Raw genomic sequence first — 21927 nt, 5'->3', positions numbered from 1 at the left:
TCTTTCTTACCTGTTCACAACGTCATTGGATTGTGTTTTGACGACAGGTAAACAGACAGCTGGTATGGCTACATAAACACCGAGTCCATCTCATACGATATCAGGTTTAAAATCAAAAGGTAAGAAAAAGTAAAAAATACACGCATTATTTAATTTTATATCAAAATTCTTTGTTAAATACAACAGAAATAGCATGGAAAACCTTAAAAAGTAAAAATCTATAGTTTTAGAAAATTAAAACTTGAAAATATTTTTTCCATCATTTCACGTGTTTAAAATTCGGTCATTAGTTACGCTTAGAGATGCATGATCTATATTTAAAGATGAAGTAAAATAATTAACTGACCAACGAATGATATGTACTTTTTTCCATCTTTTTCTGCATTATTATTTGAAATTAATCTATGAAAAGAACTATCCGCTAACGGCTTGAGCTTAATTCTTAATTGATAATGACAGATGAAATTAACGTGTATGAAAACGAATAAAAGAATCATTTTGTATAGTGTGTAGTCCGTTGATTAATATAAAATGTCATCCTTCACTGAAGATGGTTACTTTGCATTTATTGATAATTTTAAATGATCCATAAGTTTATTTTTTTCGATCTGAAGGAGAGTTCTGATATATGTATGCGTAAAATCATGTTCACATATTGATTTATTATACATGAAAATAATATACCAATAAAAACAATTAACCTCTGGATTATTTAAAAATACAAAAATCAAGTTAATTGTTAATTTAAAAAAAAATGATTTTCAAAACAAACATGTCAAAATTCACCAATCAACAGTACAAAAGAAACACCTATAGGGAAATTGTATTCCACACTTTAATATTGGTAATTACATACCATATTCATTATTTATACACACGTGTAATCCTTTATTATTAGCATATATATTGATTGTTCTGCTCGTTTGGGTTCTTAATATATAACGTCTTTTTTGAAAACTTTAAAACTCCTTATGTTTAAATACCTATGTCAATATTTATTATAATAGAAGAAACACGAGGTGGTATTATTCCTGTACACATTATTAAGAGATGTCTTACGATTGAAATTACTCGTAAGTCATTAACATTTCAGGGGGTGGGGGTGGTTGCCGATTAAATGAAATCGCAAACTGTGCTGAGCGGTTCATTAGTTTCAGTATAGTTTGTCGGAAGTTTTGGTAAAACGTTTCGCTGCCTATAATACGAATCGTAATAAAAGTAATGTTATTGCTAACAAGTATTAAACTATACAGGGAATGACTACATAATAACAAGTTTGATTTAAGAGAGAGATAAAGTAGAATATCCATTTCAAAAGTTTTACAAATCTATTATTCAAATTTTAAAAACAGGACAAGTTTATTTATTTTATAACACCCACGTTGTGACAACCGCCGACTACTCGGTCAAGCATTCACTTAAATATGTACACTGTATGTATAAGCAAAATTGGTCACTAATAAAGGCTGTAGTATATTTGGGTTCACCAATTCCATCTTATCATTTCTTTATGTAAAAAGAAAGAATCCATTCGACACCTTTATATAAAAAAGAAGATGTGGTATGATTGTCAATGAGACAACTCTCCACAAGAGACCAAACGACACAGAAATTAACAACTATAGGTCACCGTACGGCCTTCAACAATGAACAAAGCCCATACCGTACAGTCAGTTATAAAAGGCCCCGAAATGACAATGTAAAACCATTCAAACGAGAAATCCAACGGCCTAATTTATGTACAAAATATGAACGAAAAAAACAAATATGTAACACATAAACAAACGACAACATCTGTTTTGCAGTGGCTCCTAACTTGGGACAGGCACAGACATACAGAATGTGGCGTGATAAACAATGTTTTTTTTTTATCGAAGATATTTATAAACCTATCCGTTTGCAGAAGGTATTTCGCCTGAGATCCATCCGAGGTCTTATTGTTTCGTCATACAAAGACAAAGCAGTTACCACTAAAATAACAATCAAAAGTTGCAGACGTTCTATGAGAATCCTCTCAAAATCATATATTAATACACATCAAATATTTAATGTGCTGAACTGAAAACAAGTGTTTGTAACATCCTTCATCAGGCACATACAATTCCCAAAATGACAATGTATTTAATTTCTATTCTGAATATACAAACAATTATTAACATTATTAACATTTCTGATCACAACCGTGAACCATTGTTATGATATTTAAAAGTATTTAATACATCTATTGTACGCTTATATCTTTTTTTTAGGTTACCAGTATGGCGAACTGTACAGCATGTACAGAGTACCTCTGCTCAGACAAAGGGTTGTTAATGCCCTTTGTAAACGAGTATACATGGCCAAAAGAGGCAAGGGCGACAATCTACTTTTTGGGTTTATTATGGAGCTTTATGGGCGTATCAATTATAGCAGACATTTTCATGCAAGGAATCGAGGCAATCACTGGCAAAACCCAAGCAGTTAAAGTCCCCGATCCTGAATCAGAAACTGGCTATACGGTAGTTGATATTAAAGTATGGAACGGTACTGTTGCGAATTTGTCCCTCATGGCACTGGGATCAAGTGCACCAGAAATTTTATTGTCAATTATAGAAGTTGTGTTTAATGATTTTAAAGCCGGTGCACTAGGACCAGGAACAATTGTTGGTTCAGCAGCTTTTAATTTAATGTGCATCACTGGCGTGTGCATTTTGTCAATTTCTGCAGGAGAAACAAAAAGAATTAAAAAGTTCAAAGTTTTTCTAGTGACAGGGGTATTCTCGCTTGTTGCCTATTTATGGCTTTTGATCATATTAGTTGCCATCACACCCGATTATATTGATGTATGGGAGGCAGTTGTAACGTTTTTGTTTTTTCCGTTGATGGTATTGGTTGCATACATGGTTGATAAAGAATTCTTTGGGAAAGGAAGTGTGCAGGATTCTGGTCTTGAAATGGGTAAGTTATGATTAAAGCTTATATAAGATGTTTCACTAATGAATTGAGATGAATATCGAAAATCTACGTATAATTTGCGGTCGAAAATTTTGAATGTTAACTTCTTTACATTGGTTTGAATTGTCCTTTCTTTCCAAACAAAATACAATTGTCTGACTTTTCTTGTATTAAGATCTATAAAGCATGAGTAAAAATCAAAATATCTACAAAGACAAAGATTTTAAAATAAAACAATAACCACTTGTTAAATAAACAGTTTATGATGGGAATCCATTCACACAGAATCTTATTATTTTAGCACTGGACGGCGATAACCGAGTAAAAGGTTCGAATTCTACACGTGTCACTTTATGTTTTTATTTTCATTTTGTGTTTTATGTTTAGTTTTACTACATCTCACTCATTATGTATGCACAAATTTGTCTACAAAGTTAATGTATCTTAGTGGTATAGAGATTTCGTTTTAAAATTTCTTCTAATATGAATGTTGTGGTACACTACTTTCTCTTATACTTTGAAATAGTCATACTCTTAGGACCAAGCTTTTCTAAACATTGTAACTGAAAATTTAAACCGTAACGTGAAAAGGTAACAACAAATAAAGGAGCTTTATAAGTGTTTAAAGGAACATTTTTTCCGACAAATAGCATATGGACACAAAAGTAGAAAGTTTCTCTATTTGAATAGCATCTACATATAATTGTATAAACAGATTTTATTTAAAGCATATTGGTGAAATAAACAAGCTCTTTCAAAAGATACTTGGGACATAAAATTTGAATACGAATTATGAATATTTAGTTCAAATGTGAACATATATCAATTATAGTCAAGGGAAATTAAATAATTTGCAAATAAGTCTCGGTTATTGTATAGAAAGGTATATACTATGAAAATTAGAGCGAGGGGCTTTGCAATATTATTCTGAAGTAGTTAAAGAATTGAATTGAATTGTTAGAACGACGTCTCTTTGAACTATTGTGAAAAAATTAAAAATAATACTTTCATGATTCATTTAGTTATTGTTTTTTAAAAGAAGTTTCTCCTTCAAAATAACAGTGAGCATGTTAATTGCTTTAAACATCACCCACTTTTCATAATTTCAGTTTAAAAGTTCTGGTGGTATATTACAAGTGAATCAATATAGAAACTAAATCTGATAATTGAATGAATTATTATCTATACTTTTGAAACGTAAATCATACCAAGATAAACAAACAATATATATGGCAAACTGAAGGTTTAGTAAGTTAAGAGTTGTTTTCCTAATCGTTGTAGTGTTTATACTTTACTAGTGAATGTGTTGTTTTGTCCTGTTTTTTCTGTCTATACTTGTTATCTGTAGTAATTTCAGGAAATGTTCAGTGTTATTGCCAATCAACGTTGTAAATGTTAATTTAAATGATTTCTGCAATTTTTGGACATCAACATATATCTTACTCAGATTTAGAAATCAACCAGTCAAAATAATGGATTTGGTATTTCGCGCATTTTTTGAAAGTGGCGAGTAAAGTTTTGTGAAATAAAGCACAGACTTAATTGTACATGTAATTTGAAAATATATTACCTTTTGATTACATCTTTAGCAAATGTCATATGTAAAATCTCAAACAGAAACCGGATTTTTTTTCGCAAAAATCTTCAGAGAAAATTCGAAAGTCATGAACATTTCAGTATAATCTTAGAACAGTTCTTATCGTAAATTGTTTTGTATAGTAAGCCGCTGAATTTATTTATGAGAGGAAACACATTATTCAATATGCAATTTCTACATAATACGGTCTTAATAGATCTTTTGAAGTCAGATTAAAAAAAAAATTCTATTCAGAACTGGATAGCAGTAGAGTCTATATACTCTGTTACATTTTAAATTGTTTTTTATTGTTGTGTTTGTTAACATTACACGGAACAAAAGATATAGGAAGTCACGTGAGGGTCGACGAAAACTGAGACACATACCATACCACTTTCTTTTTTGGAAAAGGGGGTGGGGGCAAACAATTTGAATTAGACTTCATTCAAAAAACTTTTTTTTCGGGAACTCATCGGAACAAGGAATTGTAAACAGATATATCATGTTAAGGAGGGGTATTTGCGAAAAATACCAGTCGAGAGAATGTTAAATTTCACGAGCCGTAAGGCGAGGGAAATTCATTCTCAAGACTGGTATTTTTCGCAAATACCCCTCAAGAACATGATATATCTGTTTAATTACACCGAATGTTAATGTTCAAAAACGCATTGATGATCGTGACGTTACAAGCGTCCAGTCGGATAGAGTATTTTTTGGCAAATACCACGGCAGAGAGGGTAAAAAAGGCTTATCCCTTTGGCAAATACCCCGGCGGCGTTAAAAAGTGAACGATATTCATTTGATAACAGTGAATTGGTGAAAAATACACTGGCTTTCAACCAATCAAAACCCAGGATTCTTACATAAGGTGTAATTATATTTTAAACTCGAAGTCGTATTTATATTTCCCTTCGAATTTTCCGTGAATGGAAACAAAATTCTTTTCACTTTCTATTCAAATTAAGTTAATAACAAGCAGAATTGGAATTGAGCATATTAAATTAAGTCGAATACCTCTTCTATCAAAATTACATGTGTAGTAGTTGACAAATTATAAAATGGTATTATATGTAAAAAAAAAGTCAATAAAGTTTTCATCGAAAAAAAAAGGCCATAAAAATAGTGGAATATAATAACTGTTTCGGTAGTTGATATTCTGGTCCAGTAGAAACCATAAGCAAACGTTTATGGATAAAATTGATTGTGTTAGATACATCGTTTTAGAAAATTGTCCATGAGCAAAAACAGGATAGTCTTTTCAAAGACTTATTAATTCTTTGCGCCTTTTTCTCCTCTCTATTTATGTCCATTTAAAATACGATTAATCTAATAAAATTAACGGTACCAATTTTCTTGCACCAGATGCGCATTTCGACAATACATGTCTCTTCAGTGATGCTCGTGGCCAAAATATTTGAAATCCAAAGCTTATATAAAAGATGAAGAGCTATAATCCAAAAGGTCCAAAAAGTATAGCCAAATCCGTGAAAGGAATCAGAGCTTTGCATGAGGGAGATACATTACTTAATTTAAAATAATTTCTAATATTTTGTAACAGCAAATTTTGATAACACAAAAAATTCGTATTTTCATGCCAGTACCGAAGTACTGGCATAATAGTCGATTACAGTACCGTATAAAGACCCTAAACTAATTTGAAATCAAGTCAATCATAAATATTCTTAAACATTATTATTAAACCAGTATTGTTCTTTGTAATATATATATATAGGTCGATCTTTATATAGCCCGTTGTAAAGAAGTTAATCTCACCATGACGAAAACATATATAACACATTACTAATGACGTCACAGCTTTAAAAACATGTTAGTGTAATCTGTTGTATGGTCCGACTTTTAGAATTATGAATTCATGTTACCTTTAATTTCAATAGTAATACAATTATCGAATTGCAAAATACCCACTTCGGAATTCATGGTTCAATCAGTTCGTCAATTTAAACATTTAAATAGTTCCCCTCCTAGTGAAGGTTGTCACGAGGTTTACAGGACATTTTAGCGAAAAAAGTCGGACGTTTTAGCGCCAAATATAACCCATTTTAGCGCCAGGTTTTAAATCCATATTAGCCAAAAGTTAAATGATCAATGCCAATTTCAGCACAAGAACATAGTGGTATTTTTATCCCTTGGAGGACCCTCTTTATATCTAAACAATGTTAGCTATTGAAAAATATTATATTTTCAATTTTTATTCCTTTGAGTTAAAGTGAAGTATTTTTTTAAAGTTAAGAATAACTCTTTACTCCTGTTAATTAATTAAGTTCGATGAAAAGGTTTCATAACTTTAACACACATCAGACAATTGCATTTTAGAATAGATACATATTTATTGTATATTGGGCTACCTTAAAAATAAAATATGCACGTTATGCAGCTAGACAAACAACATTTTAAAGTTCGATTTAAAATTATACGTCAGCATTGTTGAGTGTTTTAATGAAATAAGAAGTGCAAAACAACTCTCAAAACCCTTCAAGTAGTTTCATACGATGCCGAAATAACAAATTTGAACAGCAGTTTTAGTTAACTGTCATGCACTACTGATATCAACACAAGACAATATTTCGCAGAGGTGCATATTGGAGTCCCAACAATGGCTACCAGAATCGTTTCTGTTATTATTCCTCCCCCTTTAAAATACCTCAGACCTTTTAAAAAAAAACATTTACGAAGTGCAGTTTTGATTACATTCAGAATTGACCATTAAGTTCAACAAATTATAATAAGAAGATTTTAAGTATGAAACCGTGTTGAAATATTTGATTTAATCATACTTGCCATCTTCTCATAAAATTGAGGTTTTATATTAATATTATTTTAATTGGAAATTAAATCTTAAATGTTACAATAAATCTCATCATCATAATCCAACTGAATGTTTCTCATTTTTATGTGTTGATATTGAAAACAAAATAACAAAAATATCAAAAGTTTGGTGCTGTTTAAAAGAGATTTGTGCTGCATGTGGTGATACATCAAATGTAATATGCAAATATTTGACTTTTTGAACTTGAACTAACACTGTTCCTTTCAATCATTTTTAGGAGAAGAACAGAATTTATTGGAGAAACAGAAAGCTGACAGACAAATTATACAGGAAGTGCTTAGAGTACGTATATATTTATGTCACGATATTATTTAAAAGGTGTTCTGGTATTGTCCTCGGAAATAATAACGTGAAAATTGGGTTTGCACTTTGTAGTTACATTGCGAATGTCCTCTCTTATATCACTCTAATTTTGAACCTGTTGCGTCAGTGGTAACAAGTGATTCCAGCAATAATTGTCTATTTCATTAATTCTGGGTCTAACAGTCCTTTGTCCAAGAACTCCAAGAGAGTCATGGATTTGCGACAACTGTCGTGAATTGCTTTGCTTTGTTACATGTTCTTGTGAACTGTCGGTTTGAACGTTCTTCTGTTGAGCGAGTGACAGAATGATAAACTTTGAATTCCAATAAAATAGAGAATGGAAATAAGGGAATATCTCGAAGAAACAACAAACCGATCAAAGAGCAGAAAACAGTTGAAAACTAACAATGGGTTTCCAACACAGCGGGAAAATCCCGAACCAGGAGGCGTGCTTTCAGCTGGCCCCTTAACAAAAAAATACTATACTCCAAAACATAAATAAACTAAAAATAAGAATCATACAAAACTAACAAAGGCTAGAGGCTGCTGACTTGGCAAAATTGTGGCGGGGGTAAACCATGTTTTGCGAGAGCTCTGAGACAACCCTCCCCTATACCTCGAGTCAATGTAGAAGGACATACAGAAATACGTACAGTAAAACTCCGTTTTAAAAAGGAAGTCCGAGTCCGATGTCAGAATAGGTAACGAAATGTACTTTAATGTCCAATTCCAGTTGTCCGTGAATCTTTATCACGGAATTTACCACTTTTAATCTTCAAAGTTCTAATGTTGAAATCAACCGTACTAAAAGTTCTCTATGGTGCCAAAAGGTATAACGCTCCTCCTCCGAAGAAACACTTGTTTGTAAAGATGTTCATTCGGGCATCAATACATGTAAAGTTGGGTTTAAGAAAAAGTAGTACCTCACAGAACTGCATTTAACATGAATATTTCTATTTCGCTGTTTGGCTTGCCAAGATCTGAAAAAATCGTGTTGCATGTCTGTTAGTCTCTTCAAATCCCTCGATCTTGTATCGGTCAGTTCATTCAACTGTAGAGATAATAAAAATTCAAACTAGGCAATTCCAAAGTTTGCAACACCTACAGTCTTAAAAAATCGGTATAAAAGAGGCTAATAGAGCTTTTAAAATGGGTCTTATATGGTATGCAGTCTGGGTTTTTGGTTGTTGTTTTCTTCATGTTAGTGGCAAACATTTCATATATGTTTATTTCAAACATAAAAAAATATCTCCAAAATATTACAATAGGTAGGTTCTGCAATAGGGGATCGATCGGAATTAAGTATGGACAATTTAAATTTTGAATGCCGCTGTAAAATAATGGATTAAATTCACCAGCAAATATAAAGTTATGTATGACTTAAAGGTGATGAAGTGTATACTCGAATGAGACAGCAACATATATATGTTCCAGACCGTATGAGTATTTGGACCGTACGCGTACGGTCTGGACCGTATGCGTACTTTTTCAATATACGCATACGGTCGGACCGTACGCGTACAGTCTGACTAATATTAGGAATTTGGTCAAGTTTACTAGATACAAATGTATATAACAGATCAACATATCAAATTAACATAAAAAGTTGAATAGTTATTGAAATAAAAACGTAATATTTTAACTATTTGTAAAAGATCGGGCTTATTTAATCTGTTAATCTCCTGTACTTAGCATGTCAGAAATTCATTATGCTCATTGAAATTGAAGTTATAGGAAGTAAACATAATGTGGGAGGACAATTGTTTAAGAATATTTAGGAACTTTACAAAAAATGCATATGCAAAGGAACATGCATGAACAAAACATGTTAATTTTAAAAATATATGACGTTCCTTGTGGAAGCAAGTGTCATCTTGGGCCAGAGTAACAAAATATGATTCACGAATATAAAATTAAACAAAATTTAATATTTGATTTTAATTGTTCGCTTATTCACTTTATCCATCTTATTGTAATAATAACAATTTGTATACCTAAAAATAAAGATTTTGACGAATGTTTGTTAACATTTAACCCATATGATCCCAAAACATGTATGTTCAGCTGGACCGTACGCGTATACTCATACGGTCCGACCGTACGCGTATGGTCGGACCGTATGAGTATACGTATACGGTCCGGACCGTACGCGTACGGTCCAAATACTCGTATGGTCTGGAACATATATACATGATTAATATCTACGGTTATACGCATGGCCTTTGACAATAACAAGTTAATAATACTAAACAGTGTCATCAATATGTGAGATATTGTTCCAGTTCTTTCAAAGGGAGACATTTCCCCAGTTCTTCTATGTCTCTTTGTTATCAGTGTCATTGTTGAAATAGGTAGTAATCCAAATGATTTATTCAATCATTTTGTCTTGACATTTTTTAGAGATTGCACAACAAGAGCGATGTGAAAGACAAAGATATCGCTTTGCTCACGGCAAAACTGATGGAAGAAAACAAAGAACACAGCAGGGGATGGTACCGAATCAATGCCATTAGATCTCTTACCGGGGGTGCCAAACTTACTCCTCAAATGAACGATAGAACAAAAGAGGTATGTATATTCATTGCTATGATGCATCTTAGCATGATATGCTAAGATGATAACCACACACAGTTATCATATGTTTTTCATTTCTAAAAAATTGATAAACAATGCATGAATTAGCAAAGAAACCATGCCAACATTTAAGTCTTTCCTTATCAATCATATTGAAACATTTCGACTTGTATTACAATAAAGAATTGTGGTGTGATTGTCAATAAGACATATATCGACTGAAACCAAAAGAAAAGGATGTAAACAACTACAATCCATAATCTATTGAAGGCTTCACGATAACAAAACCTGAAACAATTCGAAAATTAAACCAATGACTCGTGGTTAACGCCAATTGCTTAAAAACAGCAGTGTCTTAGAGCAACGGTAGACATCAACTGGACAGACTTATGGTTTGGTTCGTGTTTGTCTGTTCGTACTTTGCGCTATGATAAAAATACTATTAACAACAACAACAAACCTACAGCAGAAAATATATATATTAAAAAATCTCACTCATAGCACAATATAAATGTCTATAAATATACTTCTCAGCTTCTAAGAACCTTGGTAGCTTGTGATGAGATGGGTTCCCAAGTCTCTTTGACAGAACTAAGTCAAGGTGGAGAAAAGGCTATCATAGAATTTACTGCTCCTTCAACCTCTATCCTGGAATGTGACAAACGTGTAAAGATTGGTATTGCTCGACATGGCAATATTAACAGAAGAGTTAGATACAGGTACTGTTCTTATGACATAGTATTTAGAATATATTTAGTTTTCATTCTTGCTATGAAAGAAGTGTAAACAGAGTTAAGAAGCTATGCCAGTTTTTCAAGTCTTTATTTTCCCCTCATTTGTTTGCTTTTGTTTTTAATATTTCACATGTCAAATTTTATAGACCCCAACATCATTTGGTTGATATGGAATATTAGTGTTTCAGATGTCCACGGGTATGTCTATCTCATAGCCTCAATCCCACCCGCTTTTCCTCCTTTGTGCATTTACCAATTTCTGCATGTTCTGTATCAATGAGACAGTTACCATAAGGAACAAAGAACTGAGAAACGTATTGGGAATACCATTAGTTCCACTGCAGTATTCATTTGTATATTTATGTAAGCTTGGAGTCTAAACAATTTGCAAATAAAGTCATCACATACAATCAAAGATTTGCCGTCAACCTCAAATTCACTTCATAACAAAATCTTTAAGATATCGAAAGAGATAACAACTCTTAATGTCCCTGATTTGCTGCAGGCACATACGCATGTAGATGAATAAAAATAATCGTCCTCATCAAATCTTATAGATTAACAAAAGACACAAATAAGTATTACATCTTGTTTATAGTCCGTAGCAAAAATTGACTATTGCAAATAAACAATTTTTTTTTCAAGGGTTGAAACTTTCGATGGAACAGCCGTTGCCACAGAAGATTACATTGAGTTCAAACAGTCTTTGGTTTTCGAACCAGGAGAAACAATGAATTATATTGAGATCGATATAGTGGATGATGATATTTGGGAAGAAGATGAAGTTTTTTTTGCCAAGATTTCAATAGATCCATCTGAACCAGGAGTTATTGGAAGAAGGGCCATAACTCAGATAATAGTATTGAATGATGACAGTAAGTATAAAAGTCATTTTTATAATTTTCATGATACGGAATAAAGCGTGATTATCCTTCATTAAGACCTTCTGCATACCACACACATATGTGTTAAAAAGTGTGCTATCATTCAAACGAAATTTCAATTAAAAATATAGTTGTGATAAAGGAGAAATAGTTGACCTGCTTTTTTAGTTAGAATGTTATCTTGGTTAATGACATTTAATTAGCACGGAGAAAACAAACTATGAATAATTACAACTAAACAATTTGAATTTATAAGTCGTGATTATAATTTAAGTTTATGTGTTTGTTAGGTTACCACGCATTCTTTATAAGCTATCGTAAATTAAGAAAAATTCTGGTCTGACGCGGGTTTTTATTCATCATTTTGTCTCAGGAATTGACAATTGTTTTATTGAATGAAAATTTTTAAGTTATGATCAACATAACAAACAGAAAACTTAATATTAGTGTTCCCCTTTTCCACTTATATATGTTTTGGCTAGCTATTATATTCATGTTGAAACTAATGCATGATCATTTGTAACGATGTAACTATATTATTTTTACAGTTAGGGACACTATAAGATTCCCGAAGCCAGCCTTTGTATTCAAAGAGAGTGTTGGTACAGCTTTAGTCCCAGTAGAACGAGAAGGAGGTTGCAAGGGCAAGGTCACCGTGAAGTATGAAACCAAAGATTTAGTAGCCGTCAAGGGTCGTGATTACAGCATTGATCCAAAACAGGAAATTGTGTTTGAAAAGGGAGAAGTTTCCAAAATGATTGAGATCTGTATCCATGATGATATGGTACGTCAAAGATTTAAATTAAAAAAATAATTTTCATGGTAAATGTAGGATTTAAAGATGTCATGTAAGAGAAAAAAAGGTAAACTTTAATATGCCATGAAACAAAATGAAATTAAATTAAAAAAAACGACAACAGAACTAAATATTCCATAAATATTTTTGTTTTTAGGAATTTGAAAAGGATGAAAATTTTGAAGTTAGATTGACTGGAGTAGAAGGCAATTGTGAAATGGACAAACGAAAAACGAGATGTGTTGTTACTATTGTGAATGATGATGGTGAGTATCCAGAAAGATGTTTTGTTCGAAAAAAAAATCGATTTCTCCATCTGGTCATTTTGGTAAATCATTGAAAAAGATATAATAACAGTTTCTGTATAGATATGAGAAGATGTGGTATGAGTACAACGAGACAACTCTCAATCCAAGTCATAATTTGTAAAAGTAAGCCATTATAGGTCAAAGTACGGTCTTTAACATGGAGCCTTGGCTCACACCGTACAGCAAGCTATAAAGGGCACCAAAAATGACTAGTGTAAAACCATTCAAGCGGTTAAAACCAAAGGTATAATCTATATAAAAAACGAGAAACGACAAACGTTTATGAACTACATCAACAAACGACAACCACTGAACATCAGACTCCTTACTTAGAACAGGTGCAAACAAATGCAGCAAATTTAAATCCATCTTGATAAAATCAGTGCAATAACCAATGCATGCCAGCATGAATGCAGCCCTAGTCATCACGATACATATCTAATATCGAAAAGTTAACCTTTGATATAAATCATATATATTTTTTTCTCTTAAGCTTAAATCGAGAACAACATACTGTACACTGAATCAGTAATATACTCTACCTTACCATATCATTACCAGTATTCCAAACAGATGCGCTAATTTTTGCATCGATCATGATTGATATTATTAACTTTCATTATCCAGATAGGTTAAGATATTTAGGGTATTATTTCTGATAAATTGATGGTTTATGAAATTGTATTTAATTTGATTTTTGTTTTAAATAATTCATTACAGAATTTAAAGGGTTCGTTGCAAGGGTAACTGATCTAACAAATGCTAACTTGGACTCACTCAGAATGTCATATACGTCATGGGGCAAACAATTCCAGGATGCAATGAATGTCAATGGTGGAGACGTTGAAAATGCAACATTTATAGATTATATCTTGCATTTCTTTACATTTGGTTGGAAGGTAGATCATTTTATGTTACTTATAAAATTATAACTACATCCTCAAAATTTGATTTACTGACATTTCTGAATTGTGATTTACAAATATGAACTATATATATGACTTATATTAAATGATTTTAAAACATTAAAACATAATTTCGATAAAAACCAGGACACAAATTAGAAAATAAAGTTTTTATGCCCCCGCCGTCACCGTACGTCCCGAAATTGGTTCGCGTTCTCTGACTTTAGATTGACTACGTTATGCCCCTTTAATATATGTTTTTCTCTCCCAATTTCCAATTTATAGATTTTGTAGTCAAAATGCAAAAGCACATATCTTAGCAATTTTAAAGATACTCGATAAGGGAGATGAAATTATAAAAGAAGCGCTGCTCTGGTTTCATCATCTCAATTTTGGAATTACTGCCGTGGTATTTTGTATTTATTCTAACCAAACATAACGATTTTTGTATAAGCCATATGTTTACTAGCAAATCCTGGTTACAAACCAAAACCCAGGGAACACATCAACTATAACAGGAAAACAAAGAAACAACAGGAACACCGAAGTGCAACAAAAACAAACTAAGATGCTCGTACTATTTTTCAGGTTATCTTCTCTTTAGTTCCACCAGCAAGTATCCTAGGAGGATGGTTATGCTTTATTTGCGCTTTAATAGCAGTTGGAATATTAACTGCAATAATAGGAGATTTAGCTAACATATTTGGTTGCCTAATTGGTTTGAAACCGGAAGTCACAGCAATCACGTTCGTTGCTTTGGGAACCAGTTTACCTGATTTATTTGCCAGTAGAGCAGCTGCAACATTAGAACGATCAGCTGACAATGCAGTAGGAAATGTGACTGGCAGTAATGCAGTCAATGTTTTCATGGGTCTTGGTGTTTCTTGGACGATTGCTGCAATTTATTGGGCGGCACAGGTATTACTTTATTGTCATATTTGTCTAAGTGATAATTTTTGAATTTAAAATAAGTGAATGAAAAATGTAATAAGTTTAAAATTGCATAGTTTTTAATTTAGCCTTGTTTTACAGTAAAACAATCGCAATATTTTGGATGCACCCATATATCTATCTATCTGTAGATAGTTCTATGTTCTTTGTGTATATCAAGTGATTTTATCTCTTAATTGGTTGAACTTTGACTATGAAATGAAAATGTTCCTATAATAGTAGGTTTTACTTGAAGCAACAAATGTTTATCAATATAACATTCTCTCGACATGTTTCATATTAAGATATCTCTTTATTTTCAGGGCAAAAACTTTGAAGTACAAGCTGGTAGTTTGGTATTCAGTGTAATAATATATTCTATTTGTGCTGTAGTAACATTAGGGCTTTTAATTGTGCGACGTTTTACTGGTATCTTTGGAAATGCGGAACTTGGTGGTCCAACAGGTCCAAAGATGGCATGTGGACTATTTCTCATCTGCCTATGGTTCTTTTATGTTCTTTTGTCATCATTACAAAGTTATGAATATATTTCTGGAATATAAACTTTATTTCACCTATGTTATATTGTTGTACAATGTGATATTGTTATTATAGTTGTTGATTTCGGTTCCGAACTCATACATTTTATCCAAGTGAATGAAACATGAGAGATGAAATGAATCCCTGATTTAGACTTCTAAAAATTAAATTCAATTATCATTTTATATTGCTGATTACTTTGTTTTTCAAACATAGGACCACTAGAATCATGTTCCAGTACTATATGTTTACATCTTGTAGAAAAACAAGCACTGTTTATAAAAACGAATACATATCTCGAAGCATCTATCCACCAGAAAAGTTTAATAACAATCATTTACAATTTAAATCTTACATTACTATCAATTCTTCGATAGATAGTTATATGATTTAAATAGTTCTATGTGCTTTTAAAATATGTATTTTCAATATGATATGATATCTAATGCATACATTTTATATACAAATCTTCGACTTAATCCATACAGTTATAAGATGGGTGCCGGATGCCTACCATAAATCAAGTTATTTTACATTTTAAATTTAATGAAGTTTTATGTATTCCAATGCTCATATCTTTGAGTATTCATTTTAACTTTTGTTTTCGGATGTCTTAGTCGTGTTTTGATCGGGCATTGTTCCGAATCTTTAAGGAAATGTGATTGCATTATATCGTTGCTGCATTAGTAGTACTGTTCTAGTCCACATATAGAAAACTTCAAAATACAGATAATCAAAAACTTCCTTTTATCCTGAGCAAGTGCTATAATATGTTCAGTGCTATTTGTATACATTTACAGCATACCATGAATATCTCTTAAATGAACCAATACTTTTGTTTGATTCTGGATTGTATAAAGACTTGTAAACAAATTTAACTTCACCACTCTTCAACATATTGAATAAATGAATTGCCGTTATACGGTATTTTGTTTAATTTAATTAATGAAAAATTAGAAGTCGTTATTTCGATATGTGATTTTTATATTTGACAATGTCATGGTTTGGTTACATAGAGCATGTATATGAAACAAACCAAAAAATTAGATGTTGTGTGACTGAAAATACTACATAGTTAAAACCGATTATCACTTTTATACATTAATACTATTTTATTTTAAAAATAGTTTATCACATTTGAAACACCTGAAAAGTACTCCTTGTCACGTACTTTCACTGATAGTTTAATACTTATTTGTTGTAAATGTGTGATCAGAAAGGATGTTTTTTTATTGATCACATTTATGGTTGAAACGCTTGAAAAATACTCCTCGTCACTAATTTTCACTCAAAGTTTGATACTTATTTAGAAACGATGTTTTATATATAGATAGTTCATTTGAGGGATTGAATGAGCCGAGCATATGTTACATGAGCGATTGAGTGTACGATTGATGAATTAATACGTTTATTGTTAGTCAATGAGTTGTTACTATGGTATAAGTGTTTCCCGTTAATGTTCACTTCAATTTTGTACTTGATTTTAATTATTTTTTGTGGGACAATACATTTTGCGTGCACACATGTTTTAGAACTTGTCTTATTAGAATATCTGTTTCTGTAGCCCAATAGATAAAACATGGATATTTGTAGAAGTAATGGAATTTTATACAGTTTTAGAAGATTATAATCCGGATTCTCCTAGTAGATAGTAAATATATAGTATACGAAAACATTAATTTACAAGTTAAAAACTATAAATAATTATATTGTTTTGTATCCTGTATATTAAACGTCTCTTTTTCTAAAATGTAATCAGACTTCATCACATTAAGAAACAATGTTGAGTGTAGAAACAAAAGTCCGTTTTTCTATCTGTTTTTGTATTTGTTTTTCACCAATCTAAGATAACAGATAAATTATTTTTAATGCTTACTTAAGAATATCTAAGATACACATATAAAATACATTCTCTTTGTGTTTAAAAGTCATATAAGTGATACATTAGAATGTTAAAATTTCATGTTTCAATCTACCAGCATTATTTCCGTTTTCCCTCTGCTCTTAACAGGAAGTGTACAATACCTGGGTTTTTTTTGGTTTAGTTTCAAATTCACGCTCCTAGTTATACATTTCAAACGAAGTTACAAAATGCAACACATATAATAAAATATAATATAATAGTGCCAAACCCATAATTAAGTCACGGACAGTATTGCATTATAGATAACATTAGTAAATTATATTTTTAAAAGTTGATATATATATATTTTGTAATCTATTTACCACTGTCTTGATTGTCTTTTTCACAGTTGTTACGACTAATAGATTCCTCATTAGTTTTAGTACACGAAACATATATCAGGTTTTTACCTTGTTGATTTTTACTATAGGTTTTTTCCACAGTTCCCTTTCTATATATATTTATAGACATTTATTAGAAATCAATGACACCGAAAACAAGTGGGAAACAGAGAGATTTGTTTTTCATTGTTTCAATTTTGTCGGTATGTTTTAAATAGAATATTTTCACGAATAAAACTATTGCCAAAAAATCTTAAAATAAGATTTTTCTGTTTTGTTAATACAAAAACAAACACTCATAAATGCAATGTATGATCACAGAAAAAGGAGACTATGGAGACAAAAAAGATTGTTCAAAAGATTTATTGTTATAAAATTGTTCGGAAGACTCAAATCTGCAATACACTTTCAATGATGTTTCACTCTGTAAAAAATATTTGATTATGAGAATTTCTGTACAATGGCACAAGCACATGTTCTAACACTTTGATAGTAAAAGTTTATATACTTTGCCAATAAAACTTCCCTCATTTTTATCAATTTCCAAATTATCAATTAAAATTATTAGTTTGATACCCGACACTTAACCGCATTAGTTGCATCCATGGAATACTTTTTATAGCTTTTACTGAAATATTCTCTGTTTATAGAAACTATTGTATGTTACCATATCTGTAAAAAGGCACGTTAACCCAAAGAAAATTTACACTTAATTATTTGCAAAAACATTCAGAAACAAAATGTATTAACCAACTTAGTACATTATTGCCAAAAATGACTGTTTATTAAAAACCCTAACTGGGCTTAATACAGACAAACTGGGCATTAATACAGGGCCATTACAGAAAAACCTGTGTAAACATCAAATTTAATAAATTTAACATGGCCGCAGATTTTCAAAACGGATCGCCTCGAAAAAAAAAAGTCATTATAATTTTATTCTGTAAAATACGGTAATGCAATGGTTTTCGTAAAATCAATATTTCTGGAATAGACTATAAGTTGGTTAATAAATGTATTAAGCAATAGGTGTTTTTATAATGGCCCTGTTATATATTCTCGGTCAGTAATAATGGCCTCGGATGTCTGTAATGGCCCTCGGCGTTGCCTCGGGCCATTAAAGATTTCCTCGACCATTACATGTATTACAGACATTGGACATATAACAGGGCCATTATAAAAACATCCATTCATTGATACTATAGTATTATTTAAATTATGCAAAAAACAAAACAAACCTGGCTACTATATGGCATGTACCCGCGCAGGACTGATATTTCATCAGCAGCATGCAAGGCGAGTGGTAGTTACAGATGTTATTTTTTCGTATCACACGTTTCTTGAACAATCTCCCCAGGTACGTTATGCCCAAAATTGCGGAAGCCAAAGTTTTATGTATAAACGTTTGAAAGTTTGCAAACAAAAAACCAAAACTAATTGATCGTATTCGATCATTCAGGCCTTGAATTTAAATGTTGTTACACCAACTGTTCGTTGTATATTTTCGTCATAAAATCATTGTTCCTGGGCATGCATAGACAAGAATAAGGTTCTTAACAAAACATTTTAGATTATCTATCTTTATAGGAATTCCTATTTGTAAAAACTGATCATCTCTTATGGCCGATCTTTTCATTTTAATTATAATGGATATTGTGTGAAACTTCAAATAGGGAAGAAATTCTGACAAATATATTGATTTTTTTAACAGCAATAGCAGATACGTTGATATTTTCTCACTGGTGATCAGTCCGAGTTGTCAAACAAGCTTAAACGAATTAATCAACAAGGACTTCGACGTATGAAATGCTAAAAAAAGTCAAAATTGTCAACACCTTAAAAACTTAAAACTAAAATATAACAGAAATAAAAACAACACGATATACATATCATGTGTCAGAGCACTTTTCTGGACCACCTTCATTAGGAACACTCAAAGTCGAATATTTGAAAGCCAATGACGTATAGGAACCGAATCGTTTCTTATATGATCAAAAAGGACCTTTAAAAATATCCGAATCCAGGTAAGGTCAACATTGCCTGAGGGAGTTGAAACATTTGTATCAGACAGAAGGTTTGATATTAATCATGTCAGTACCGGCTACTGGTTTGATGATATCATCGAGGACTGATAGCAAGCCAACAAAAATATCGATCCAGGGCTTTTAAACATTAAACAACACGTTATTAATTTTATACGTTCGACGCGCTTTTCTGGACAGATTTTATCATGAGCGCTCTAAGCCGAATCTTTATAAGCCAAAGATGAAAATAAAAACCGAAACATATGATTAAAAAGAACATACAAATAGTCAAAGATAACTAAGGTCAACTTTGTCTGAGGGACTTTATGATTTCAAAATTTTTAAGTTGACAATTTCAGAAAGGTTTGTTATAAATTATGTTAGTACCAAAGTACTGACTACAAGAGTTTACCAATACACACTTTCGATGGTGTGAACTCACATAAAACGCATGGAATGATCAGCCTGGTTAAAATACTGGAAAACAATGTCAATTACATTATTGTTAATTTCTGGTATATGACAACGCGTTTATTAAGCCTTCCTTTAGTTTCACAAACATTACTAAGAAACAAAAAATTCTCTGAAACTGATATTATCAAGATGCTTGATTTCTTGATTGACAACATATTTGTTACGTTCGGAGGACGTGTTTTTCAACAGACTGTCGGCATTCCAATGGGAACAAACTGTGCCCCTCTACTCGCCGACTTGTTTCTTTATTATTATGAGGCTGACTTCATGCAGGAACTTCTTAGGAAGAAAGATAAGAAGTTAGCAATATCCTTTAACTCTACTTTCCGCTATATAGATGATGTTCTTTCACTAAACAATTCAAAATTTGGTGACTATGTGGAACGCATCTATCCAATCGAACTAGAGATAAAGGATACTACAGATACAGTTAAGTCGGCTTCATATCTTGACTTACATCTAGAAATTGACAATGAGGGTCGGTTGAAAACAAAACTTTACGACAAAAGAGATGATTTCAGCTTTCCAATTGTGAACTTTCCATTTCTAAGTAGCAACATTCCAGCAGCACCTGCATACGGGGTATATATCTCCCAATTGATACGATATTCCCGTGCTTGCATTTCCTATCATGATTTTCTTGATGTGCCACATGTGGAGCAGGATCTGCTTACCCTTCCGGAGCACCTGAGATCACCCCTAGTTTTTGGTGGGGTTCGTGTTGTTTATTCTTTAGTTTTCTATGTTGTGTGGTGTGTACTATTGTTTTTCTGTTTGTCTTTTTTATTTTTAGCCATGGCGTTGTCAGTTTGTTTTAGATTTATGAGTTTGACTGTCCCTTTGGTATCTTTCGTCCCTCTTTTACTAATTAGCAAAGGATACACTGTAATCCATAAACGTTATTTGTTGATATACAATCCAGATAATCGTAGCTCAGCTATAGTAAAGTTGCTGGTAAATCGAACAGCTGTTACAAGAAATTTACAGGTTTTGAAGATTTTGGTTTAAAATTAAGAAATGGCATAGTATTGATCAATAATGTCAAAAATGTGTTGTTGTAGAATTTTACACCGGTCGGTACGTAGATTATTACTTGTTTTACAAGGAAGATGGCCCGAATATGTTGTTATCTGGGTATCGGTCATATCTGTTGATTAAGGAACACCTGCCATTTCAGAGAACACCATGTCCATGATCACGTTTGTTTCAGACCATGTTATACTGGGCGACGTTCTAGTCTATATTCTGTAAGATCTTCGCAGTGATTTCATGATTTCATGATGCTCTGCAACTTCGTACTTTATTTGGACTTTTAAACATTTTTTGATTCGAGCGTAAAATATTGAAATTAAAACTCGTTTTGTGTGACAAAGGATAGACAAAGCTGTTTCCCGTTTAAACATAACCGACATTGAAAATTAATTTAAAAACACAAGGAACAACAGATAAAACCTATATCAAGAGCAAAACAAATCCCTTTAAAAAACAAGGCATGATCTCAGGTGCTCCGGAATGATGAACACGATCCTGCTCCACATGTGTTTGAAATAAGGCTATGTATCCCCGAATAACGTCTGATTTGAAGGAAAAAACACAATGGAAACGTGTGGACAATTGTTTTAGTATATTTTATAAGATTATTTCTATTCGAAATTCAGTTGGTTTTATAAACATTCAGATAATGATACCATTTAAAAAAAAAATGCAGATAGAAAGTTATATATTTATGACGTGGCTTTTTATCCTGGTATTTCATCCTTAACATGCATGAAACCTATTGCAGTGGAAATAAACAATAATTAGAATGTAACAAAGAGACTTTCGTGCTGAAGACAGGCAAACATTGGTCACAA

The 21927-nt window shown here is 31.9% G+C and overlaps 1 protein-coding gene across 2 annotated transcripts; it reads left to right on the top strand.

Moving 5' to 3' along the window:
- LOC139487914 (sodium/calcium exchanger 2-like) lies at window positions 1-18116 on the top strand. Of its 2 annotated transcripts, XM_071273143.1 has the most exons (12): window positions 21-119; window positions 2250-2937; window positions 3236-3262; window positions 7576-7640; window positions 10062-10229; window positions 10770-10954; window positions 11615-11844; window positions 12402-12637; window positions 12807-12915; window positions 13678-13856; window positions 14451-14780; window positions 15116-18116. In XM_071273143.1, exons 2-12 carry the CDS (start codon window positions 2259-2261, stop codon window positions 15353-15355), a joined length of 2448 nt encoding a protein of 815 aa, XP_071129244.1. In that variant the 5' UTR covers window positions 21-119; window positions 2250-2258; the 3' UTR covers window positions 15356-18116. The 2 variants fall into 2 exon arrangements, with proteins under 2 accessions (XP_071129245.1, XP_071129244.1); XM_071273144.1 differs by lacking the exon at window positions 3236-3262 and having other exon boundaries at window positions 1-119.
- Window positions 18117-21927: the final 3811 nt, after the last annotated feature.

Source organism: Mytilus edulis, chromosome 9, assembly GCF_963676685.1.
Source record: "Mytilus edulis chromosome 9, xbMytEdul2.2, whole genome shotgun sequence".
Taxonomy (NCBI): Eukaryota; Metazoa; Mollusca; class Bivalvia; order Mytilida; family Mytilidae; genus Mytilus; species Mytilus edulis.
Note: the sequence above shows the minus strand (reverse complement) of the source record. Positions and strands in the feature narration are given on the sequence as shown.